We start from the raw sequence: 20,913 nt of genomic DNA on the forward strand, positions 1-20,913 counted from the left end.
CCTTGTGGGACACTGCTCCCCCAAGGGACTCAAATCCATTTGGGGTCTCCAGGCCCTGCAGTACTCAGACCCACTTTGGGGTCCAACCTGTCCCTGTGGCTCCCCAACCCCTTGTGGGACACTGCTCCCCCATGGGACCCACAACGGTGCGGGGCGATGCGGAGCGGTGCGGAGGGATGCGGGGCGGTGAGGAGCGATGCGGGGCGGTGCGGGGAGAAGCGGGCAGATGCGGGGCGGTGCGGAGGCATGCGGGGCGGTGCGCACGGACGCGGGGCGGTGCGGGGCGGTGCGGGGCGGTGCCTCCCGCCGCTCCTGACTCAGCGCCCCGCCCGGCGGGGGCAGGAAGCCGGGCGGGCCGGCCGGCCCCGCTCCTGTCACCGCCTGCGTCAGAGCCCGGAGTTTTCCACTGACGGAAAAGGGCAGCGCGGGGCGGCGCAGCCCGGCCCGGCCCCGGCAGCGGAGCGGGAGGCGCCGCGCCAGGCACCGCCGCTGCAGCCGGAGCCGCCGCGCCGACACCGCCGCGCCGCAGGTAGGGAGCGCGGGCAGCCGGCGCCGGGATGGGGATGGCGATGGGGCTGGGGGGAGACGGCGCGGGGGACGAGGGGGAGCCTCGCGTTGTACCACCGGGGCTGCGGGGTCCGGTCGGTGCCTGCTCGGAGCGGGTTCTGCCGCGGGGAGCCGGCTCCGAGCCGTCCCGCCGGCCGGGGGTCGCTGCCGGTGCCCGCCGCCCGTTCCCGGCGGTCGCGCCGCCCCGGCGCCGTCTGGCCGCGCTGCTCCTGCCCGCGGGCGAGCGGAGCCGGCGGGGCTGCGGCTGGGGCTGAGCTGCCGGGCAGCTCCGCGACCCACCGGGGCAGCGGGACGGCGTTCCTTGGGAAGGGGTGAGGGTTTGCTGCGCCCCCGAGCCCCCCACCCGCACTTTGCCATCGGCTGTGCGGTGCAGACACGCGAACACCTTGATAATATTTATTGGGCTCAGCGCAGAGTTCTCCTCTCACCCCCTCCCCGGTGAGTCCAGGCTCCGCTCCATCCTCAGGGCTGCGGTTCCAATTTTTTGATGTTGAGAAAAAGGTTGAGGGGGGCGGGGGGAGCCTTGCCGGCTCGCTCTTCCCCAAATCCGCCCGGCTGGGGATGCTTTCCCGTCGCTACAGCAACACCTACCGACGGGCGCACGGAGGGACCGACGGGCGGACAGACGGAGCGGGGCACCCCCCACACCCCCCGCCTCCCGAAATAAAACAGCTCGGCTTTTACAGCCCACCTGAAAAAAAAAAGAGGGGGAAAAAAAAAAAAAGGGATACCTCCCCGCCCTCAATTACTAAGTTTTCTCAGGTTTTTATATATATATTTTTTTTTTGCCTGCCTCTCCAGCCCCCCCACCCCCGGCATCCTCAAAAGTGTCTGTCACCTCCAAGTTACATAACGTCGCTGTAGGAAGAGGCTGACACATAGGGACAGCCCTTTCCTAAAGCAGCTCAGCCTTACTAACGCCTGGAATGCCAGCGCCTGTGTGGGATGGATGGAGAGAAAACCCTCACGGCCGTTTACAAACCTCGAAGTCACAGAATCAGGGAATCCTTAAGGCTGGAAAAGCCCTCTAAGAACCCAGAGTCCAACCCTTAACCCAGCACTGCCAGGTCAAGTCTTGTCATTTGTTACCAGGAATTGATCACCAGTCATTATTTTATTAATGACTTAATTTTTTCCATGAAAATTGTTGTAGTTTTCCCCTGCTGAGCAGTTTGCCGATGTAGCCCGTCAAGGTGTGTGTGTGTGGGGTGGGGAGGCGGGGTTGTTTTCAGGATGGTTGGGTTTGTTCTCCTCCCGGAGAGACTCCGCAGCTCCCGGCAAAGCCTTTAATAATTCAGCGCAGGAAATGCGTGCGTATATATAGCAGGGAAGGTAACGCACAGCGTGTACCTACAGGAGGACAAATATGGAAACCTGGTGTGAATTATTCATGAGGTGTGATCAAACAGAGGATTTTCCTAGACAAAGCACACTTTGCTGTTTTCCTGTTTATTACAGCGCAATCCGTGCTGAGCACATCCGAACCTCATTTCATTTTGGGCCGTGTCAGATAATCTTTAATGTATTTGCTAAAATTTCTTATTTACCTTTCAAGCTGTCAGCAAGAAGTAAGGGCTTGGCAAAAAAATCTGACAAGCCTTTTTTTTTTTGTTTTTGTGCGCCCCCTTTGTGGCCTTTCAAAAATTAGGAGATGGAGCAAACACTTCTGCTGCTCTTTCCGGGGAAGGTGTTTTGCCTGTTCAGTCTCTGACAGGAGAATAAACTCGTGGTGCTACGGACTGATTCATGCTCCCACTCCGCAGCACGGCGTACTTTGGGTTTTGCTGTTGCATAGTAGGCAGAGGCTATTTTTAACCGGAGCAAGGTTATGAAACCTTAGACCCAGCTGGGTGAAAATAATCTGGTCTCAACTGGAAAGCACAGCTTTGTGTGGCTGGGAACACGCGTGGGACTGTCCCCTGGAGGGTCCTGGTGGGATGATCCTGCTCCCCTTGGCTCCAGTCAGCCCCGAAATTGGGAAGTGTTGTCATCATCGGGAGGCTGTCACGGCAGCACAGGGGAAACTACTTAAGTAAATACGCAAAGAATTAAAATAGTTAAATGATCGAGCAGTGAATCAGTGCCGATAGCGCGGTGATTATTAAATAACCCGGAGGTGTTGCTGGGATCACCGCTGCTGTCAGACATCAGATTCCGGGGAGAGCTAAGCGGGAAGCTCAGCTCCGCAGCACTTTTTGGCGATTCTCACTCACACCGAGGTCTCTCTACCCACAACAAACGGCGGCGTTCAAACAAACACCAACCCAGCAACTCCCCCAGCTCTGCTCCACCAGCTGCCTTCCGAGCCGTACCTGGCTAAAATATGCGGTGGTGTTTTTTAAACTAATATTTACTCCTGCTCGACCTGCACAGCCACTGCGGCTCTGGGGGAGGGAGAGGGAGAAGGAGCCGCTCTGACTCACGGCTCAGCACAGTCCTTAACTCGCTCCCAGCACCCAGCCCTCCTCCAGCTGTGCTGGGAAGAACCCACCTTGGTGTCCTGGGATGAGTCCACTTGGTCTTCCCTGGGCTGCAGGCAGACAGCTGTGCTTTAAAATCAGCAAACCAGCTCAAAAAGTTACTGTAAAACAAATATTTTTAGTGCGTTGTGCTGAGTTTTTTGGGGGGGGTCAGGGGGATGGTTGTTTTCTTGGTGTTCCCCAAATCACTTGGCAAAAGAAGCTTTGCTTACAATAAATCATGCAGAGATCTGGGATCCTTCCATTCTTTAGGATGCTCCGCATGCAGAACACCCAGAATTTGAAATATTCTTGCTCCTGGGTGTTCTCCTGCAATACCATGGGAATTGTGGCACAGGCAAAGGCAGCTGCTGGACTCGCTGCGAGGAGTTTCCTTTGCTTTGCTTGCACTGCTGCGATCGCCTGACGCTTCAAAGCACATCTACAGCCCCAAAATGCAACACTGAAACATCTTCTGCTCGTAATTCTGCCCAAAGCCACGATGCCTCTTTGTGCAGTGTACTGGAGACTGGACACTGATAGGGGTTTCTAGTTGCCTTCCTCTTTGGCACTTGGCTAAACAAATGCCAAACCTTCTTAAATCTAAATTACTCGAAATATTTACTGTTGAGACGTCGTCCAAGAGGAGGATAGTTAAAACATTAATTCCTTGCATTCCAGCGTATTAGGGCTTTACCCTGCGACTTGCTGGGCGCCAGAAATGGGACTTTGCAAAATCAATTCCCTTCCCCCCAACTAGACTGCCCTGCCCCCCCTACTCCCCCCACCCAAACTTTAATGCTTAAAAAAAAAAAAAAAGAGGGAGAGAGAAAGAAAGGAATGCACATCTGGGCTAAATATTTGTTAGAAAGTATTCCCAGGATAGTGGGAGTTCTGGTGCCAGAGAGGAATTCCTGCGGGTTTGATCCATTGCATTATGTACTTGTTCCAAAAGCTGTTTTCAGTAAAATAGATGAGTAAGAAGTCTTAGCCAAGAACAGAATGTCTTTTTTGGCAACTGAAAGGAAGATAGGATTATTTTATTTCAGGTTATGTAAAAAAAAAAAAAAAAAAAAGAGAGAGAAGGAGAAGGTGGTAAAATCCTGCACTCGGTGGTGCCTGCAGAGATTTGCAATGGCAAGCTCAGATATAGATACTTGTTTTTTCTGTGCTGCTGTGGACATTTTTGGGACTTGCTTGTAAGACACTGCTGTGGGTTTAAGGTTCCTTGCAAAATTGCTGCAATTAAAATATCCTCATTGTGTCTGAATTGGCCTCTGGGCTTTTTTGGCTGAGTGGCCAATGGCCTCGGTGACATGACTGTAAAGGCAGCACCCAAATTGCTGGTGTGAATCCTGTCCCCAAGTGCCAGGGTGAGGAGGGGAGCAGAGGATCATCCTGGCTTGGACAGTAAAATGCCCATCTGGAGGATTTTTTAGGGGGTAGGATAGAAGCAGACACGGATGGGTGCAGCTCCACTACATTGCTCCTGAGAAGGATTTGAAAACTTGACTTGGAAAATGTCACAGCCATAAATCAGCAGTGAGGGGGGAAGGTGCAATGGGGGAAAATTAATATACTTTGGCTGGTGGGCAGCAGGTTCACCAGCTTTTTCCCATTAGCTGGGAATCCTGTTTGCACGACACCTACTTTGCATTAACAAAACAATAGGTGTCTTGAAGAAGACAGCGTGCCAAAAGTGGGGTTTTTCCCTATCCATTTGGCTCAATCTCCTAGATGGGGAGCTGCACACACCTCCCTTCATCCCTCTGGCTGATGATAGTATTTAAAAAACAAATAAATAGAATTGCACCACCTTACGCACACCTTGCCTTGGCTGCAGCTTGGTGTTTGTGTTCACAGGAGGGAGCTCCAGTTTTCCCTGTGGGGTGGTTTGGGGGGATGTGGTGCAGCCCCTGATGGGCTGCTGGGTTAGCAGGTGAGCTCAGCATCAGAGCTGCTGCATCTTTGGTCTGGAACTGGAAGTTATCCCTGCCTCAGCAGCATGACCTTGGCTGCTCCAGCACCTTGCAGTGTCTCCCACGAGAATGGTCAGCATCGCATCTCTGAGGGTGTTTGCTGCTGGACATGTGTCCTACAGGCATTTTTAGGAGCTGGTTTCTCCCTCCTTTGGCTATAGTGGCATCCCTCACTGCCATCCCTCACTGTCCTTTGGAGCATTCTGCCTGCAGCATGAACTGATACTCTTTGAAGCCACATGTGGGATTTTTTGGGCAAAGTTTTTGCCCATTCCAGCTGGACAGTGGGGTCTGCAAACCTCTGTCTACAGCCCAGGCTTTGATTCAGACCCCTGCCATGGATTTAGAGAGCAAACAACCTTTGCTCCTGGTTGTTTCTTAAAGCAGGCATAAGACAGAACAGGAGGCACATGCACAAAAATAATACAAATGAAAGGTTTGTAAGTCGCTGTTTTGTGGCTGCCTGTGAGCTCAGCTTTGCCATGGAGCAGGCAGGAAAGGGGTTAATCCAGGTGTTGGGTAGGACATGTGCTGCTGGGGCTGGAGGGTGGCCAAATCCACCTTCTCTGCATCTATTTTGGATTTAGGCCAAAAAAACAACAACCCCTCTGTGGCAAAACCACCTGCAGCTCCAGGTCTGCCGAGGAGGAGGAATGGAGGGATCACTTCTCCCCAGGTTCTGGGGGCTTTGGGGGACCTTCTGGCCCCTTAAGCACACGTTGCAGTGAATGATTAAGTTCTTCAGGCTAGGGAAGTGCTTCATCCAGGGACTTCTTTGACCTTTTAGGTGACTATTGTCTCCTGGGAAGCTGGTGGTAAACATAATTAGGGAGGGTTGGTGCAGGGCTTGGAAGGAACTGTGTGTGCTCCCATCCTGCAACGTGATACTGCACAGTGCTGTCGGGACACTGAAAATCCCATTGTGGGGAGGTTCTGAAACTGGTGTGGTGTCTCTGCTGCCTCCTCAGGGCTGCCAGAAGGGCAGGTTTAGTTTTGTTGGTTTTTTTTTTTCTATTTCAGAGACTTAAATTAACTTCAGACATGCAAAGTGGGGTGAGAAAGTGTTTGGGTTGCAAAGAATTAATTTATACAGTGGAGAAGCTTTGTGTGGTGGGAGGGGATGAGGACTAGGTGTCTGGTGCCCCTGTCACCATCCCAGGGCTGTCTACTGTACCAGCATTAGCCAAATTCTGGGCATGCTTTAGCTTTTTGAGTATTATGGGGTGGCTGGGGCTCTCTCCTCCTTGCTGGAAGGAGTTTCTGGGCTGGGGCTGCATCTCTCCCACTGTGGTTGTGCCTTCCAGCCCGGTGGGATGGGGTCAGAGCAAGTGACCCCTCTGGCAGCAGCCTGGCTCTCGGCTCTGGGGTGGCTCACTGACTCCAAAATAAGCTGGCAGTGGCTTCTGCTGGGGCAGCTGGGGCAGTGTTGCCAGAGTCTAAAAGCTGGAATGGTTCATCATCCATGCAGGAGCATCCCAGGTTTGGATGGGTGCTGATACTTACTAGAATCATAGAATATCTTGAGTTGAAGGGAGCCATAAAGATCATCAAGTCCCAGCTCCTGGTCCTGCACAGGACCACCCCAGGAATCCCACCCTGTGCCTGAGAATGTTGTCTAGACCTACTGTAGGCAAAATCTGTAGCTTTTGTGGGGCTTTTTTTGTCTCCTGAATTTACACAAACTTTATAAAAACGAACTTTAAAAGATGCAACACAGTTATTTTTGGGCTTTCTTTTATTCTTTTCTTTCCTTAAGATGAGCAGGGGCAAAGCATGCAGGAAATTTAGGAATCTAGGCAAGTACAGAGCTCCTTTGTTTTTAATTAGCTGCGTTGTTTTTAATTGCTACTATGCTTGATACATAACCCAGCCTAAACAAGAATAGCTTATTGAATGGGGGACTGACTATGAAAGGCACCGTGAGGAGAAGGGCTGTTCTTCACAGTTGATATATTTGTATTTCAGTGCTTCATTTAATAAGTCTGTTTCCCCGGGGGGGCTGTAGCAAGTAAATCATGCCAACAGATTGTTTTCTGCAAACTGGCTTATTTTTGTAATTAGCAAGACGTTAAAGCTGTAACTGCATAGAAAGCGATCTGGGTGAGGAGTGAGCATAAAAGAATTAGTAAGCAAAATGTAATACTTACTGTTTGATAACATTTGTGTTGATTGGATTGGTTTCTGGACAGTTTGTTGTCTGGGATAGTCAGTCTTTTCTGCAGTGTTGTAAAGTGGGAGAGGAATTCACAGGTGTGCACAGCGAGGGCAGTAAAATGAGGTATTTTAGGGGGAGAACTTCTTGAGAATCACATCTGCATGGCTGAGTGGATCTGATGGGGAATCCTTGCTGGGGGTTTAAGCTGTCCTGCTCATCACCAGGAGCTGCCAGTATTTCCCTGGCTTCATTTTGCTTTTCTCCTTTGTTTTCCAGTTACATGACAAATACAGCGTCACCATGAGCGGAGTATTGAAAAGGAAATATGAAGAGCTGGGGGATGACAGCACCTACTGCTCCTCCTCCTCCTGCTCCCCCCTCTCCTCAGCATCCTCAGGCTGGGACACTGATGAGGAGAATTCCCGTGGAGAGCCCAAGCCCAGCTCTGCCTTAACGTCCAGCTTCACCCGTGAGTACCTCTGGCTTTCCCAAGATCAGCCATGCCTCTGCAGGGGATTTTTTAGGATGATGATGGATCATCACCCCACAGGGACCCCCTTGGAGCACACCCTGATGGGTAGAAGTGGCTGTGATGCCAGCTACCTGTCATTACACTGATTTATAATCATCCATCCTCCTCACAGTGGTCTTCCTCAGCCCCTTCCTTCCAGTATTTCTCATTCCTTTGTCATATTTTTGCTGGAGTCCAGATTTCCAGGAATAGAAATCCAAGGGTCTGGGTGTGCAGAGGCATGTGGGTGCTGCCAAGGCCCTGCTGCAGGACCATCCCACCAACCCTCAATTCCCTGTCAAGCTGTTTCACAGGCAAAAACTAATCAGACAGCAAAGACCCATAATGCTCTTTTTAAAAAATGATTAACCAGTAGCGTAATTACCATTTCAGAACTTGTTTCCTACGTAAATTGGGTACTTTGCCAAAGAACATGACACGTTTGACATTGCCTCCGCTGCTAGTACAGATAAAAGCTATTTTGTTTTCCCAGCAATATAAGTTTTGAGAGCTTTTAGGAAAACACACAGAAGGCAGTGTTGTAAAGCCCTTTATCTGCCATGTGAAGGGAAAAATAAAAAGTACAATAGAGGAACATCTTCATGGAGGAGAAATAGTCCAACCTAGTAAATTATACTGAACACCCACTGTATATAGCAGTTAAGGTCCACTTAGCAGACATACACAAACACGCAGTGGTCTGAAAAGGCTTTAGAAGTCTTGTAATAATAAAGAGTCTCATTCTTGCTTGTCTTCCCAGGTTTTGTGACAAAACAATGAACTTTTTGTATTCTCTGGCTCAATTGGAAAAGGGTCAGGAATGGGAAAACAATTTTGGAGGAGGGGTGCAGGGAGGGGAGAAGCAAATGCCAAAGTGCAGCAGCTCGGCCGATAGATGATGGTGGTGGTGAACTTGCTTTCTGATAAAGAGCTCGTGTTTTAGGAGATTGAGTCAAGGTTATTGTGAAAATGCAACGCACAGTGCAGAGATATGATCAGAGTGACTGCAGGGCCCAGTGTGAACCCCCAGCTATTGAGCAGAAGCTGCTGACACAGCTGGGTGAACGCTTCTTTTTTTTCTTTTTCACATGAAACTGAAACTGTATTTTGGCAAGTGAGACCTGTGAAATGTGGGTGCAGTTAACTGTCCAGTCTTGCACTTTCACAGCCTTTGGGGCCCACCAAACCAGCCGAGCCCTTTGGAGCTTGCAGTCCTTCCCTTGCATCCCACTGCAGGGCTGCCTGTGGTTCTGCCACCCCAAGAGCAGGGATTGATCCCAGCTCCGCAGCAATCACCCATCCTTTCTGGGTTATTTTTTCCCATGGTGACAACCAAAGCACCCATGCACCAGCAGAGAATGGGAGCAGCAATCCCTCCCCACCACAAATTTGGGTGTAGCTGGCTCTTGTTCCTGCCACACTCACACAGCTCTGCCACCCAGGACTGCTGTGCCTTGCTTTACTTTCTTGGCCAGCCACACCTGTGGAAAGCCACTCGCTCTGAACCTGCCCTGACTAATGAGTCCTCTTCCATCTGCTGGGTTTTCATGTGCAGATGTGCAGGCCAGGTATCTCTGGAGAGGCTCTGCTGCAAATGGTGTGTAGCATGTTTCAGCAGTTTAAGATAAACCAGAGTCATGTATTGCCGTGTTTACCCAGGGATCACCTGCACCAAGATTAACATCTTTGCAGCTGCTCTCAAATGAGTCTCTGGAGGATAAACCATAGATTCAGAGTTCCTCCCAGTGGATGGTGAAAGGAAGTACCAGAAAAAGCAGCCATTTGGGCTATTTTCTGCCCTGCCACAAAAGCTGGAGCAGTGCAGTGCTGGAAATGCCAATGCCTTGGCATGCCAGGAGCAGACCAGGGGCTCCTGAGCGTGGGGCAGAGTGGATTTAGAGAGGCAGAGGTGTAGGATGGCTGGCTGCTTGTTCGTTATGCTCTGCCACACGTGAAGAATAAGCAAATGGATGTTCCCTGCGGGATGTCAAGCGGGAAGGAGAAGCAGCAGTCTCCTTGTAGGGTGAATCTCATCAGTGACTCCGATGCAGCAGGGCTTGGCTTGGTTTCCTCTCCATCCCCATCCCACCTTTGGAGTGTTAGCTCCTAAAACACCACCAAGCAATGCTGTAGCCTTGTCCCATCACGTCCCTGTTGAGAGAGTAATGCAAGTCCTGCCTGTTTATAATATTTCTATTCCATCTGCAGCATGACTGACTTCGTGCTCTTTTTTTTTTTTTTAATTCTCCCCTTTTTAGCCACGTCGATTCTGAAGAAATCCAAGCGACTAAAGAAGAACAATGTGGAGTTTGACCGGGTCACTGTGTTTTACTTCCCACGCTGCCAGGGCTTCACCAGCGTGCCTAGCCGTGGGGGCTGCACCCTGGGGATGGTGAGCAAACACAGCTCCTCCCGGCAGTTCACGCTGGCAGAGTTTTCAAAGGAGCAGGAAAACGTCCGTCGGGGCAAACTCGAGGAGAAGTTGAAAGAGGAGAAGTTGGAAGCGTTGAAATGGAAAGTGAGTAGGAGCATGGGGCTGGGTGGATGAGGAGGTGGTGGATGTTGTTAGTTAATTGGTGAGTTTTCAGTAGGAGCCTCTGAGAACTGGGGGCATTGATCCTTGGCTCTCACTTTGAGCCTCCAAGAAACACGGGCTCCCATGGGGGATTTTCATTTAGTTCTCCACCTTTGAAAAGTGATGGAAAAGGCACTGAAGATGTTTTTGCTCTATTGGTGGTACCTCTCTATTCTGGGATCCACTTGAGACTCCTCTTGGTATCTCCCAAAGTCTTTTCATTTCTGATTTAGATCCTTGATGTCCCAGGAAACTGTCCCAGTCGGGTGTCAGGCCTTTGGGGGCTCTGACCCAGATGTTGGCCCTGGGATTGGCCACCATGGGGGAGAGGTCATTCCTTTCTTGTTTCTCCCAAGCTGGGGGTTCCAATGGCTCCGAGTCCCAAACAAGCCCCTAAAGCTTTGTCCAATTTCTGCCCTCAGCTAACCATGAATGGCACAAAGGAGTCTGAAGAGGCCAACCAGCTCACCATCGAGGACATCTCCGACGACGACATCGACGTCAGCAACGTGGACCTGGAAGATGGCTTCTTCCTGCAGCCCTACCCTGCCAAGAAGAGGCGAGCGCTGCTGAAGGCCGTGGGGGTGAAGAAGATCGACAAGGAGGAGAAGAGGGAGCTGCACAACATCCGCCTGTCCCGGGAGGACTGCGGCTGCGACTGCCGCGAGGTCTGCGACCCCGAGACCTGCAGCTGCAGCTTGGCAGGCATCAAATGCCAGGTACTGCCCTCACCCCTGGGCATGGGGGGATGCTGTGGTTCCAGCTGGGCGTTAGAGCAGGATGGTGTGAGCAAGTTGGACAAAGTTAGGGCAGCCTGTAAATCTGTGTGCTCCCACCTGCACTTGGAGGCGAGGAAAGCTCTTGGAGCATCCCTCAGGGTTCAAGGCAGACACTGCTTGAAAGCATCCTCTTCCCAGATCACATGTGCAGCCATCCCCACCCTGCTGGAGCCTGCAGCAACAATGTCCCTGCTGTGTGTCCCCACGAGACCCATACCTGCCTGATCTCCCGTTGGAGATGGGCCACGTGGGAATGTCTGCAAGGAAAAGCTTCTTGCTCCTCACACGAGGCTGCGCTCTCTCCCCCTCCCCCAGGTTTTATTTTTAATTCTATTTTCTTTTGGTGTGTGGCACAAGTCCCAGTGTGCTCAGGCGAACGTGGGAGTGTCAGCTGAGTGTCAGCCCACGGCAAGCTGTGCAGGCCACCTGCACAGTGGGATAATCCCTCTGTATTCAATTAGTGAGTTACATTTTTCGGGTTGTTTTTTGTGGGTGCCTACCCAGCTGTATTTGAGGAGCCTCATTCCCTATTCTGGGCACTGCTTGGTGCCGTGTTTGGAGGCTGGGGGTGGCGGAGGTGGGTGCACACGGGTGCTCCATGTGTGTGTGACAGCCCCCCTCTAGTGGCTGCTACAGATCAGATAGTGAGATCATTAAATAGCAATAAATAGAAAGCTCATTTTTACCTCTTTATGTCTCCTTTTGGACCGTTATATTTTCCCTTTTTTTTTATTTGAACCTTATAATTTCCTTCACTTGTACTGAAATGCAGCTTTTTATGACACCTCTTCAAAAGACCAGGGTGTCTTTTAAATTTTTTTTATTTCTTTCTGGGGTGTTTTCCCCCCCTGCTTTTATATCCCTCAGCTGTTCCTTGGTTTCTCAGGGCAGATGAGTCAGGGCCAGTTTTGGTTTTGTGCCAATCCTAACTCTGCCCCTCTGTTTCTCCCCTGCCAGATGGATCACACCTCCTTCCCCTGCGGCTGCACCAAGGACGGCTGCGGCAACACCGAGGGCAGGATCGAGTTCAACCAGGCCCGCGTGCAGACGCATTTCATCCACACCATCATGAAGCTGGAGCTGGAGAAGCAGCAGCAGAGCAGCGAGAAGGTGGAGGAGGCTGAGCCCCCTTTCCGGGAGCGGCTCGCTCCGCTGGGATGCGCGGCAGGGAAAGGCTCCCTGGAGGAGCGCGCCGTGCCGCTGGCTCCCGCCTTCCAGTTCAGCCCCGACCTGGAGGCCCTGGGGGAAAACAGCTGCAGCAGCGACATGACAGACTCCTCCATCTCCTCCCACCCCAGCGAGGACCTGGAGGAGCCCTACGAGAGCCTCCCCTCCGACAAATCCCAGTCGGACGTGGACGACGACGGCTTGGCGCGCATCCTGCACTTCAACGACTCGGATGCTGAGGAGGAGAGCGGGCGCGGCCAGGATGACCTCGGCTGCTTCCACCCCGCCGACTTCTTCATCGAGGACCACGGCAGCGAGGCCAAGCCTGTCCCTGGCCACTTGTCCCACCTCTCGGAGTGCCTGGATGAGAATGCCAACCAGGACAGCGGGGGTTTGCTGGAGGACACAGCCCATGTGAGGTGCGAGGGGCTGTCCTGCTGCGCCTCGTCCTCCACTGAGCCCTGCTCCAAGAGCTATGCCGACCTCAGCCTTTCCTCCGATTCCTTGGATTTCTTCCAGTCCTTCTCAGACTATAACTTGGGACCTCTTTACAACTCCTTAAAGGAGTATGAGAACCTGGATAACTTCTCAGCGTTACAGTTTCAGTTGCCTAATTTCCCTGGCTTCCCTCAGGCCGGAGATCAGGGCTCCTGTTTCTTGGAGTCCCTCATTGGTTTGTCCGAATCCGTCCCTGAAACCCCAGCCCCTTTCACAGACAATCAGCTTTTGGAGGATGCCATTAAGTCATCACTGATGGAGACAGTGAAAGTGTGAAACACCCACGTGGCTCAGGCCAGGACTAATGCCGAAAGGAAAACGGAGGAACAATTGGACAGGCAAACTTTCACTGAAAGGGTGATGTACTTCTCAAATAGAAGGAGGAAAAAACATCAACAGCAGAAGACTTTCTAAGCAAATGAACTATTTTTGGTCTTTATAGAACGTGGACGTTTTGACATACTGCAGCTACAATCAGTTCTCTCGCTGTTTGTGCAAAAATTTCTAAACTTTCATGATGGGGTTGGGAGGGGAGGGAGGGAAAAAGACTTTCACCTAAGAATTTCCTTGTGTTTTGTATGAAAAGACCTGTTGAGAAATACTCCTCGCTAACGTTGCCAGTCGTCTATACAGCCCCTTCTAGAAACGTTTCAGTGTTGCAGGAACTTTTTAAGGCAACTTTTTGAAGCTGTATTTATTGTGAAAATTTGTGGTTTGCATAAGAGTCGACCCAACACACTCTTATGTTTAAATCTGATGAGGTTTACAGAAGAGATCCATACACTATATACATAATCATTCTTCATCTATTTATTGCAAAATTCCAGAATTTAAATAGCCACTGAAGCTTGAAATAGCATGAAACCTTATTTAAATTGGTAATACCTCAGATGTATTATGTGTACAATCATATTTTTTTGCATAATATATCTGTATTTATTTATTTTCTACCTGTAGTACGTGAATAGCACTGTGGTTTGTCGATGACCTGGAAGGGCAATAAGGTCTTCAAAAGGAAGATGACCCTGGTTTTTCTGAGTCTGAATCATGTTGGCTGTTTGGTCTTCACCTCACATTTCTAAAAACGCTGAACAGAAGTGGGTGGGAGGGGAGGGACGAGGGAAGAGTTCATGCAACATCCCTTGGTTTCTCCCAGCCTTGTAGTAGATGTGAGAATGGTGTCTGGTCTCCATAGTATCCCTGTGGAGAGCAAAACAAGCAAAACCTTCAACTATTTAAGAAATAACATGAACTAGCTCGAAACGAAACAAAACCCAAGCCCCTTTTTTTATTGTAAATTATTTTATAATTTATTTAATTTCCTAAGGATTTGGCCATGAGATCTTTCCCCATCAGTTTTGGTGCCTGAATATGCAGCGGAACTGTCAGCAGCGGTGGGGAGGTGTAACCATAAGGACCTTGGCAGCCCTCGTTGGGGGGGTTGGGAGAGCAAAGCCAAAACAGCAACACTGCACTCAAGCTCCTCAGCAAGTGCTCCTTGGGACTCCCCAGCACAGAGGATGTCGCAGCTCCAAAATCCAGTGTGGGTCACACCAATTGTACTGCTTTTTGACATAGGTGAATCGGGTAATTCAAGCAAAAGAGATGGATATGAAGTTTTTGGGTTATTTATTCTGTGAGTACAGTTTTTGAGGGAAGAAAGAACAACACCTGAAGACCAAGCTGAGAAACTGAAGGCTTTTGGTTTTTAAAACGAGATAAATCTTCGTGTTTAGGAAGGATACTGGAGGCTGCCTTGGCCTTCTGCTGTTTTAATCAGTCTGAGAACATGATACTATTTGGCCATGAGATGTAACTGGACATAAAATCTGTGCATCAGTGATACACTAAGTGCCTACACCAATGGTATGGAAAAAGCAAAATGGATTTAAAACCTACCGGCTTTTAATTCCCCCTTGGAAAATTTGGTGATGGGAGTGATTCCTGGCATTACCAGCACAGGAGGAGGAGACAGTTCTGCTGTCCCAGCCCCGCTGCCTTGGGAGCAGCTGGAGGGAACTTCTGGGGGTGCAGAGACACACAGACAAGGGAAACAACCCCAAAACACGGATTTGAGGATTTTCCTGTTGACTGAACAGTTTCTATCCCCAACCACAGGGATGGTGCTCTCGGATACCTGCTCATCGATCTTCACTGCAAACCTGCCGGCAATATAGGAAACTTCTGGCGTACGAAACGTGGGTTGCTTGGGGTTTTTTTAATCCTTATTATTGTTATTTAATTGTACAACTTCTCTGGTATTGAGCCTGTCAACCTGGAAGTGGAACTGTCCCCCCATGGCCACAAGCAGGTCCTGAGCCTGTGCTTGCCGCTTCCTCCCTCAAGGCATTGCCCCCAGGGCAGGAGGGCAACTGTAGGAATACTACTGGCAGATGGAGGATTTCCTGGATATATCTATTATTATTATTGTTGTTATTATTATTATTTTTATAATTGTTATTTTTTTCTCCTCGTCGTCGTTTCGTTAGACTGAAAAATCCCACTTCAGTTATCTCCTAGGTGGTAGTTCCTTCTCCTTCAGACTGCATCAAAAATACTGACAGTTGAAAGTCTGGTACAGTTCTGTATTTATTGGCACTAATATATTTTGTAACATTCCTAGGTTTCTCTGCATATATATATTTATATATATAAAATATATGCCTGTATTTTATATATATATATATACACACACTTTTTTGTTAATGAATGATTGGGATTGACTCCTGCCTTTGTGGATTTTTTTTTCCAATAATTTATTCTTTTTATTTGTGTTGGTGCCAAAAAGAAAAAAAAAAGACTTTTTTTTTTCTCTTTTTTTTTCCCCCAGGGCACTGAATTGTAAATATATAATTTTTTTCTTCTTGGTATCTGTGTAAAAAGTCGCCTGTTAAACAGTTTAAAAACTGGGTATTTATTGACACAATCTGTAATTATCTAATGTATTGGTTGAAACGCTTTGGTTTCAACATAGCTTTATTTTAGCTTTCTTTGTGTATATATTGTGATTACGTTGCTTAAAGGTACAAGTTAAAAAAAAAAAAGCTTTATTTTTACCTTATCCATTTGCATTTGTTTATAAAAAAAAGCATATTTGTCTACAGCTGCTGTCTCTCATTTCATCAAAGCAATATGAAGAAATTTCCATTACACTTTCAATAAAAAGAATTTTGTTTGAATACGGCAGTGTCTTCACCCTTTGTGTGACACAACAACCTTTTCTCTTTTCCCTAAATAAAGTAAAATTTAGTGCATGGGATGTGGTGTTCCCAAACTTTTTGGGCTTGTGGATGGTGGCTGCTTGTCTCTGAGGGATGAGGGAATAGACAACAGTCATGGCATCATCTACATGGCCAAGGAGAAATCTTGGGAAACCCTGGAAACCATTTTCCCTCAGGGGTTACAAACCATTTTTCATTGCCCCGTGGCACTCTGGGGACCTGGAAGGTTGCAGCTGGACAGAAGCATCACCGTGGTCCTGTGCCCCTGAGGAAAAAACCAGAAAATACTCTTGGTCCTGGCAACAGCATGGAAAGAAGAGGGGAGGATGTGAAGCAGCCCATGGTACAAAGGAAAAAAGATTAATAAATCCCAGGAATCTAGATGGGGAAAAGCACACCTCTCCCCTGGGTTTGTGTCTGTCAGCACAGGCATAAATCATAACCACTGCCATTGACCTGAAAGCAAGGGAAATTGGCCAAAGAATGCCATTGTCTAGTTTTCCATTGGGAATCCATTTTTAAAGGTTGCCATCTGCCCCCAGAGCAGAGAAGCTCAATTAATTGAATAAACTATTTGTTACAAATTATTTGCTGAGCTGTAAAAGCAGAAATATTGAAAAGAGGCTCCTCCATGGAGGCTGCCACACGCAGTGAATCCCTGTGGGTTTTTTCTTTCTCTCTTTTATGGGGTTTATGTCTATAATTCCCTCTTACATTATCTATTTTCTGACTGGGAGAGGAATAGTCCCCAGCATGCAGCTTCAGCTGCAGCACTGGTGGGTTTTTGGCTCCCAGTGATGACTTTGTGTTGTGCCCTGGCACAAGGCATTGTCACCAGGGCACCCATCACCCCCATGGGACAGTGCTGAAACATCCCCAAGGTGCTACATCCCATCAACCAGCCTCTGGCATGGGCATCCCCATGGGGAATCACCAAATCCTAGATTGCTTTGGGTTGGAAGGGATTGTTTTAAAGACCACCTTGTTCAATCCCTCTCTTGATGCCTTTCCCTAGACCAGCTTGCTCTGAGCCTTATCCAGCAGGGCCTTGGGCACTTCCAGGGATGTGGCATTTGCATCTCTGGGAAACCTGTGCCAGGGCCTCACCACCCTTGCAGTAATTAATTTCCTCCTAATATCTAATGTAAACCTGCCCTCTGTCAGTTTGAAGCCAGCTTCCCTGTCCTATCACTCCATGCCCTTGTCCAAAGTCCCTCTCCAGAGCCTTCAGGAGCTGCTTTGGCTGCAGCCCAGGATGTGGTTGGGGCTCTCTGGCCTGCCAGTGCACATTGCCAGGTTGTGTCCAGCCTTTCATCAACAGACACCCCCAAATCCTTCTGCCCAGAGCTGCTTTTGATTCATTTTCCACCAAACCTGGGCTTGTGCTTGGGATTGTTCTGATCCAGGCATGGGACTTTGGGTTTTTTCCCATCCCATACCAGTGGCAGACTAAAAGTCAAATGAGAACATGCCAATAATCAGAAATTCTGCACTGCCCTTTCCCTGGGAAAGCCAAGCCGACCTCCAGGTCTGAGTTAAAACCTCAGCTCTGGCAAACTTCTGCTGAATTCCATGGGAAATGCCTGGGCATGGGCAGAGAAAGAGCCTGTGGCAGTGACAGAGGTCTTGAAGCCCCAGGAATTTACAGCCTGGGATGCTTCTATTGCCTCTGCAGAAGATCGGGACACTCTTACCCACTGCAGTGTCACACTGCTCAGCCACCCTTTACAAACCTGCCACGAAAAAAAGAATTTACCCCCAAATCTCTTGCCTCCGAGGCAAGCACAAGCCCTCGGCATGCAGGATCTGACCCTATAGAAATATGGAAATGCCCTCAGTGCTGCAGAGCCAACACCCCTGCAGCTCCCGGGTTGGTTTGTTTCGGTTTGGGTTTGTTTGTTTGTTTTTTCTTCCTTTTTTTTTTTTCCCCCCTGACGGAGTTAAAGTCCATCCCAGCCGTCACTTTATGGCTGTTCCTGCCGAGAGAAGTCCTCGGGACTCTCATTCCGCCCGGCGCCAGGTCTGGAGTCACCGAGCCTGGCGTCACAGGCTGTTCCCGTCCCCGGGTCGCCAAGTGACTCATCCCTTTTCCGGAGGCTGCTGCGCCACCCGGGGACAACACGCTTTCGGGTCTGGTGGCTGCACGCACAGCCCACTCCTGGTGGCACCTCGGGACAGAACCAACCCAGGCGATGAGTAATGCTGAGCCGCTCGGTGCTGTGCCTGTGTGCGGGAAAGGGAAATAAATGGGAATAAAGAGGGTGGTGGAGCCCTAAGCAAGGTGGGGAAGGCACGGATGGGTTTATTTGGGGTCAGTGAATCACCGATGCCCGCGGATGGGAGGGAGCAGCAGTGCCTGGTGCCAAATGGGACGGAAATGCCAGCTGGGTGTCGCCGCGCTGGGACAGGTCTGTGGTTTCAGCCCTGCCAAGGACAGGGGGAAATTGTGGCTTGCAGCTGGCTTAACCCTTTCCAAGATGCAGCTGGGTAAAAGCAGAGTGGCCACGGCTTTCACAGCAGCACCTCGCAGAGGGAACATCTCCAGCCGGCCTGGAGACTCTGCCAGGACTTCTCTGGCCTCACACTTCAAAGGAAATGTAAACTCCTCTTGGCATAGAGGCTGTGATAAAATGCTGCTGCCAGGCTGGGGAGCTGCTAGAGCATGTCCAGAGCAGGCCATGAAGATTCCCCAAGGGCTGGAGCCCCTCTGCTCTGGAGCCAGGCTGGGAGAGCTGGGGCTGTTCAGCCTGGAGATAAGAAGGCTCCAGGGAGATTTCAGAGCCCCTGCCAGTGCCTAAAGGTGTTACAGGAGAGCTGGAGAGGGACTGGGGACAAGAGCATGGCGTGATGGGACAAGGGGCAATGACTTTAAAATGAAATGGGAGAATGGTTTTAAATTGAAAGAGGGCAGGTTTGGATTGGGTACTGGGGAGAAATTCTTCCCTGTGAGGGTGGTGAGACTGCCTAGAGCAGTTCTGGATTCCCCATCCCTGGAAGTGTCCAAGGCCAGGCTGGATGGGGCTCTGAGCACCCTGGGATAGTGGGAGGTGTCCCTGCCCATGGCAGGGAGTGGGAACTGCATGATCTTAAGGTCTCTTCCAACCCAAACCAGGAGAAGATTCTATGATTCTCCTTCAGAGCTGTGACCATTAGGAGCTTTCAGGGCTGCTTGATCCACACGTTCCCATCAGCTTGTTTTACCCCTCCAAGCCTGAATGAATGGCTGTATTGCCATCTACTGGGCAGCTGCCTCCTTCTCCCAGCCTCTCAGCTCGCCAAATTGCTCCTGGGCCGGGATTGTCCTCCTCTGTGGGACCAGAGGCATCATTGTATCCCATAAAGATACCAAAATAAAAGAAAACAAAACAAGGCTTCAATGGCCCACTGGGGTTTGGAGGAGAGATGGGGATTTCCTGGGCCTTGGCTGGTCTGGCACACACATCCTCAGCTGGATGAAACCATCTCCAGAAGGTAAATGCTTAAAACCCCCACATGGGTGCACCTAAATTTTGACCAGGGAAGCTGAGTGAGGACCAAAATGCCTGTGCTTGACATGCCTGACTCCATTACATCAGTAGGTGCATGAAACCCAAGAAAACTGGAATATCTGCAATGAGCAGAGCTGAAACATTCTGTCACAAACACAGAGGCTGCGAAGATTTTCAGGTCAGTCCAGTTAAGGAGGGTGAAAGGCTTGAGATGACCTGGGATCCTGATTCCTTGGGGACCACATGAGCCACACTGGGGTAAAATATTACAGGATGAATAACAGAGAAGAATCTCCCTCCAAAATGAACCTGCTCCCGTGAGATCCCCTGCAAAGGAAACTATTATCTATTATATTTCCCTGGAAATAAATACTTGGCTACTACTTTGGAGTAAATACAGATGAAAACTTAATGGTACCTAAGTGCTTTTCATAGTCAAAGCATCCCAAAGTGCTCTCTGGTAATTAAGGCTGAATGGCTGTCAGGAGGCAACAGAGCCCCTTGTAGCCACAATTCCAAATATCCATCACTTCTGCCTGTGAGGAAGCAAGGAATGACTGGTGAAGGAGTGGTACAGAGATTTTGGGGGTTATTCTGATACAGGGCAGCAGTGTCAGGCTAGGATTTGGATGAGGAGATGTCTGTAACCAGAATGTCTCTGTGCAGCCATGGTGTGGCTGAGGGCCCTGTTGCTGAGCTTATCTTGGTGTGATTTGAAAGCTCCTCAGCTCTGTCGTCTTTTGGGCCAGCTGAGGTGCTCGAGGGTATGAAGACATCCCCACGGGGGTGATGAGATGACAAGGGACCTCAGGAGAGCTGTGCCCCTGTGACACAGAAGGATGGGATGGGATATATTGGGATGGAATGTTCTCAGACATCCCTAACATCACTGATTATATTTGATCCCTGCAGCCCCTATTGCACAGCACCTGCAGCCTTTGCTCCCCAGAGTGTTGCAGCCAACCTTACACCTCAGCAGAGCACCCTACACCTGGCACAGCCCCCCCAGGAGATAATTCTGCTGTTGCCATGGTTGTCTCCTTTCCCTGCTCTCTGTAAAGACGTGGAAAGCACCAGTTTTCCAAAATCTAGTTCATTCCCGGTTTTAGCTGCATCCTCACCATGCAGTTTCAGAAAAAAAGGATGTGGACATTCCCTATGAGCATTATAGCACTCTGCCCAGCTATGTTTTCCCAGTACCACTGGATATTATATTTCTTTTAAACCTCTCCTCTCCACGTAGTAAATCCTGTGGAGCACTGCATTTTCCACAGGCTTTCCAAGGTGGACTCCTGGCATCAGAGCAGTGCTGGGGAACAAGTAGCTCTAGCCAGGCACTGGGATGTGAGGCAAACAAGGCACAGAGAGGCACACATGCCCTGCCCGTGTGCTGCCAGCTCCTGCCTGCCTCTTATCCTCCACCATAAATCACGGCTGAGCAGCACAAGCTGTTCCTGTCAGCAAAACGCGGAAAGAAAACGCTGCTCTTGGCACTGGGGATGCGATAATGACCC

The 20,913-nt window shown here is 49.9% G+C and overlaps 1 protein-coding gene across 1 annotated transcript; it reads left to right on the plus strand.

Moving 5' to 3' along the window:
- Positions 1 to 416: 416 nt before the first annotated feature.
- On the plus strand, positions 417 to 15,873 carry CSRNP1 (cysteine and serine rich nuclear protein 1). Its single transcript, XM_085050192.1, has 5 exons — positions 417 to 529; positions 7,437 to 7,629; positions 9,930 to 10,189; positions 10,669 to 10,965; positions 11,983 to 15,873. The coding sequence occupies exons 2-5, from the start codon at positions 7,461 to 7,463 to the stop codon at positions 12,964 to 12,966; spliced, it is 1,710 nt and encodes a 569-aa protein (XP_084906318.1). The 5' UTR covers positions 417 to 529; positions 7,437 to 7,460; the 3' UTR covers positions 12,967 to 15,873.
- Positions 15,874 to 20,913: the final 5,040 nt, after the last annotated feature.

This window comes from Lichenostomus cassidix, chromosome 2 (assembly GCF_008360975.1).
Source record: "Lichenostomus cassidix isolate B80296 chromosome 2, HeHo_3.0, whole genome shotgun sequence".
Lineage (NCBI taxonomy): Eukaryota > Metazoa > Chordata > Aves > Passeriformes > Meliphagidae > Lichenostomus > Lichenostomus cassidix.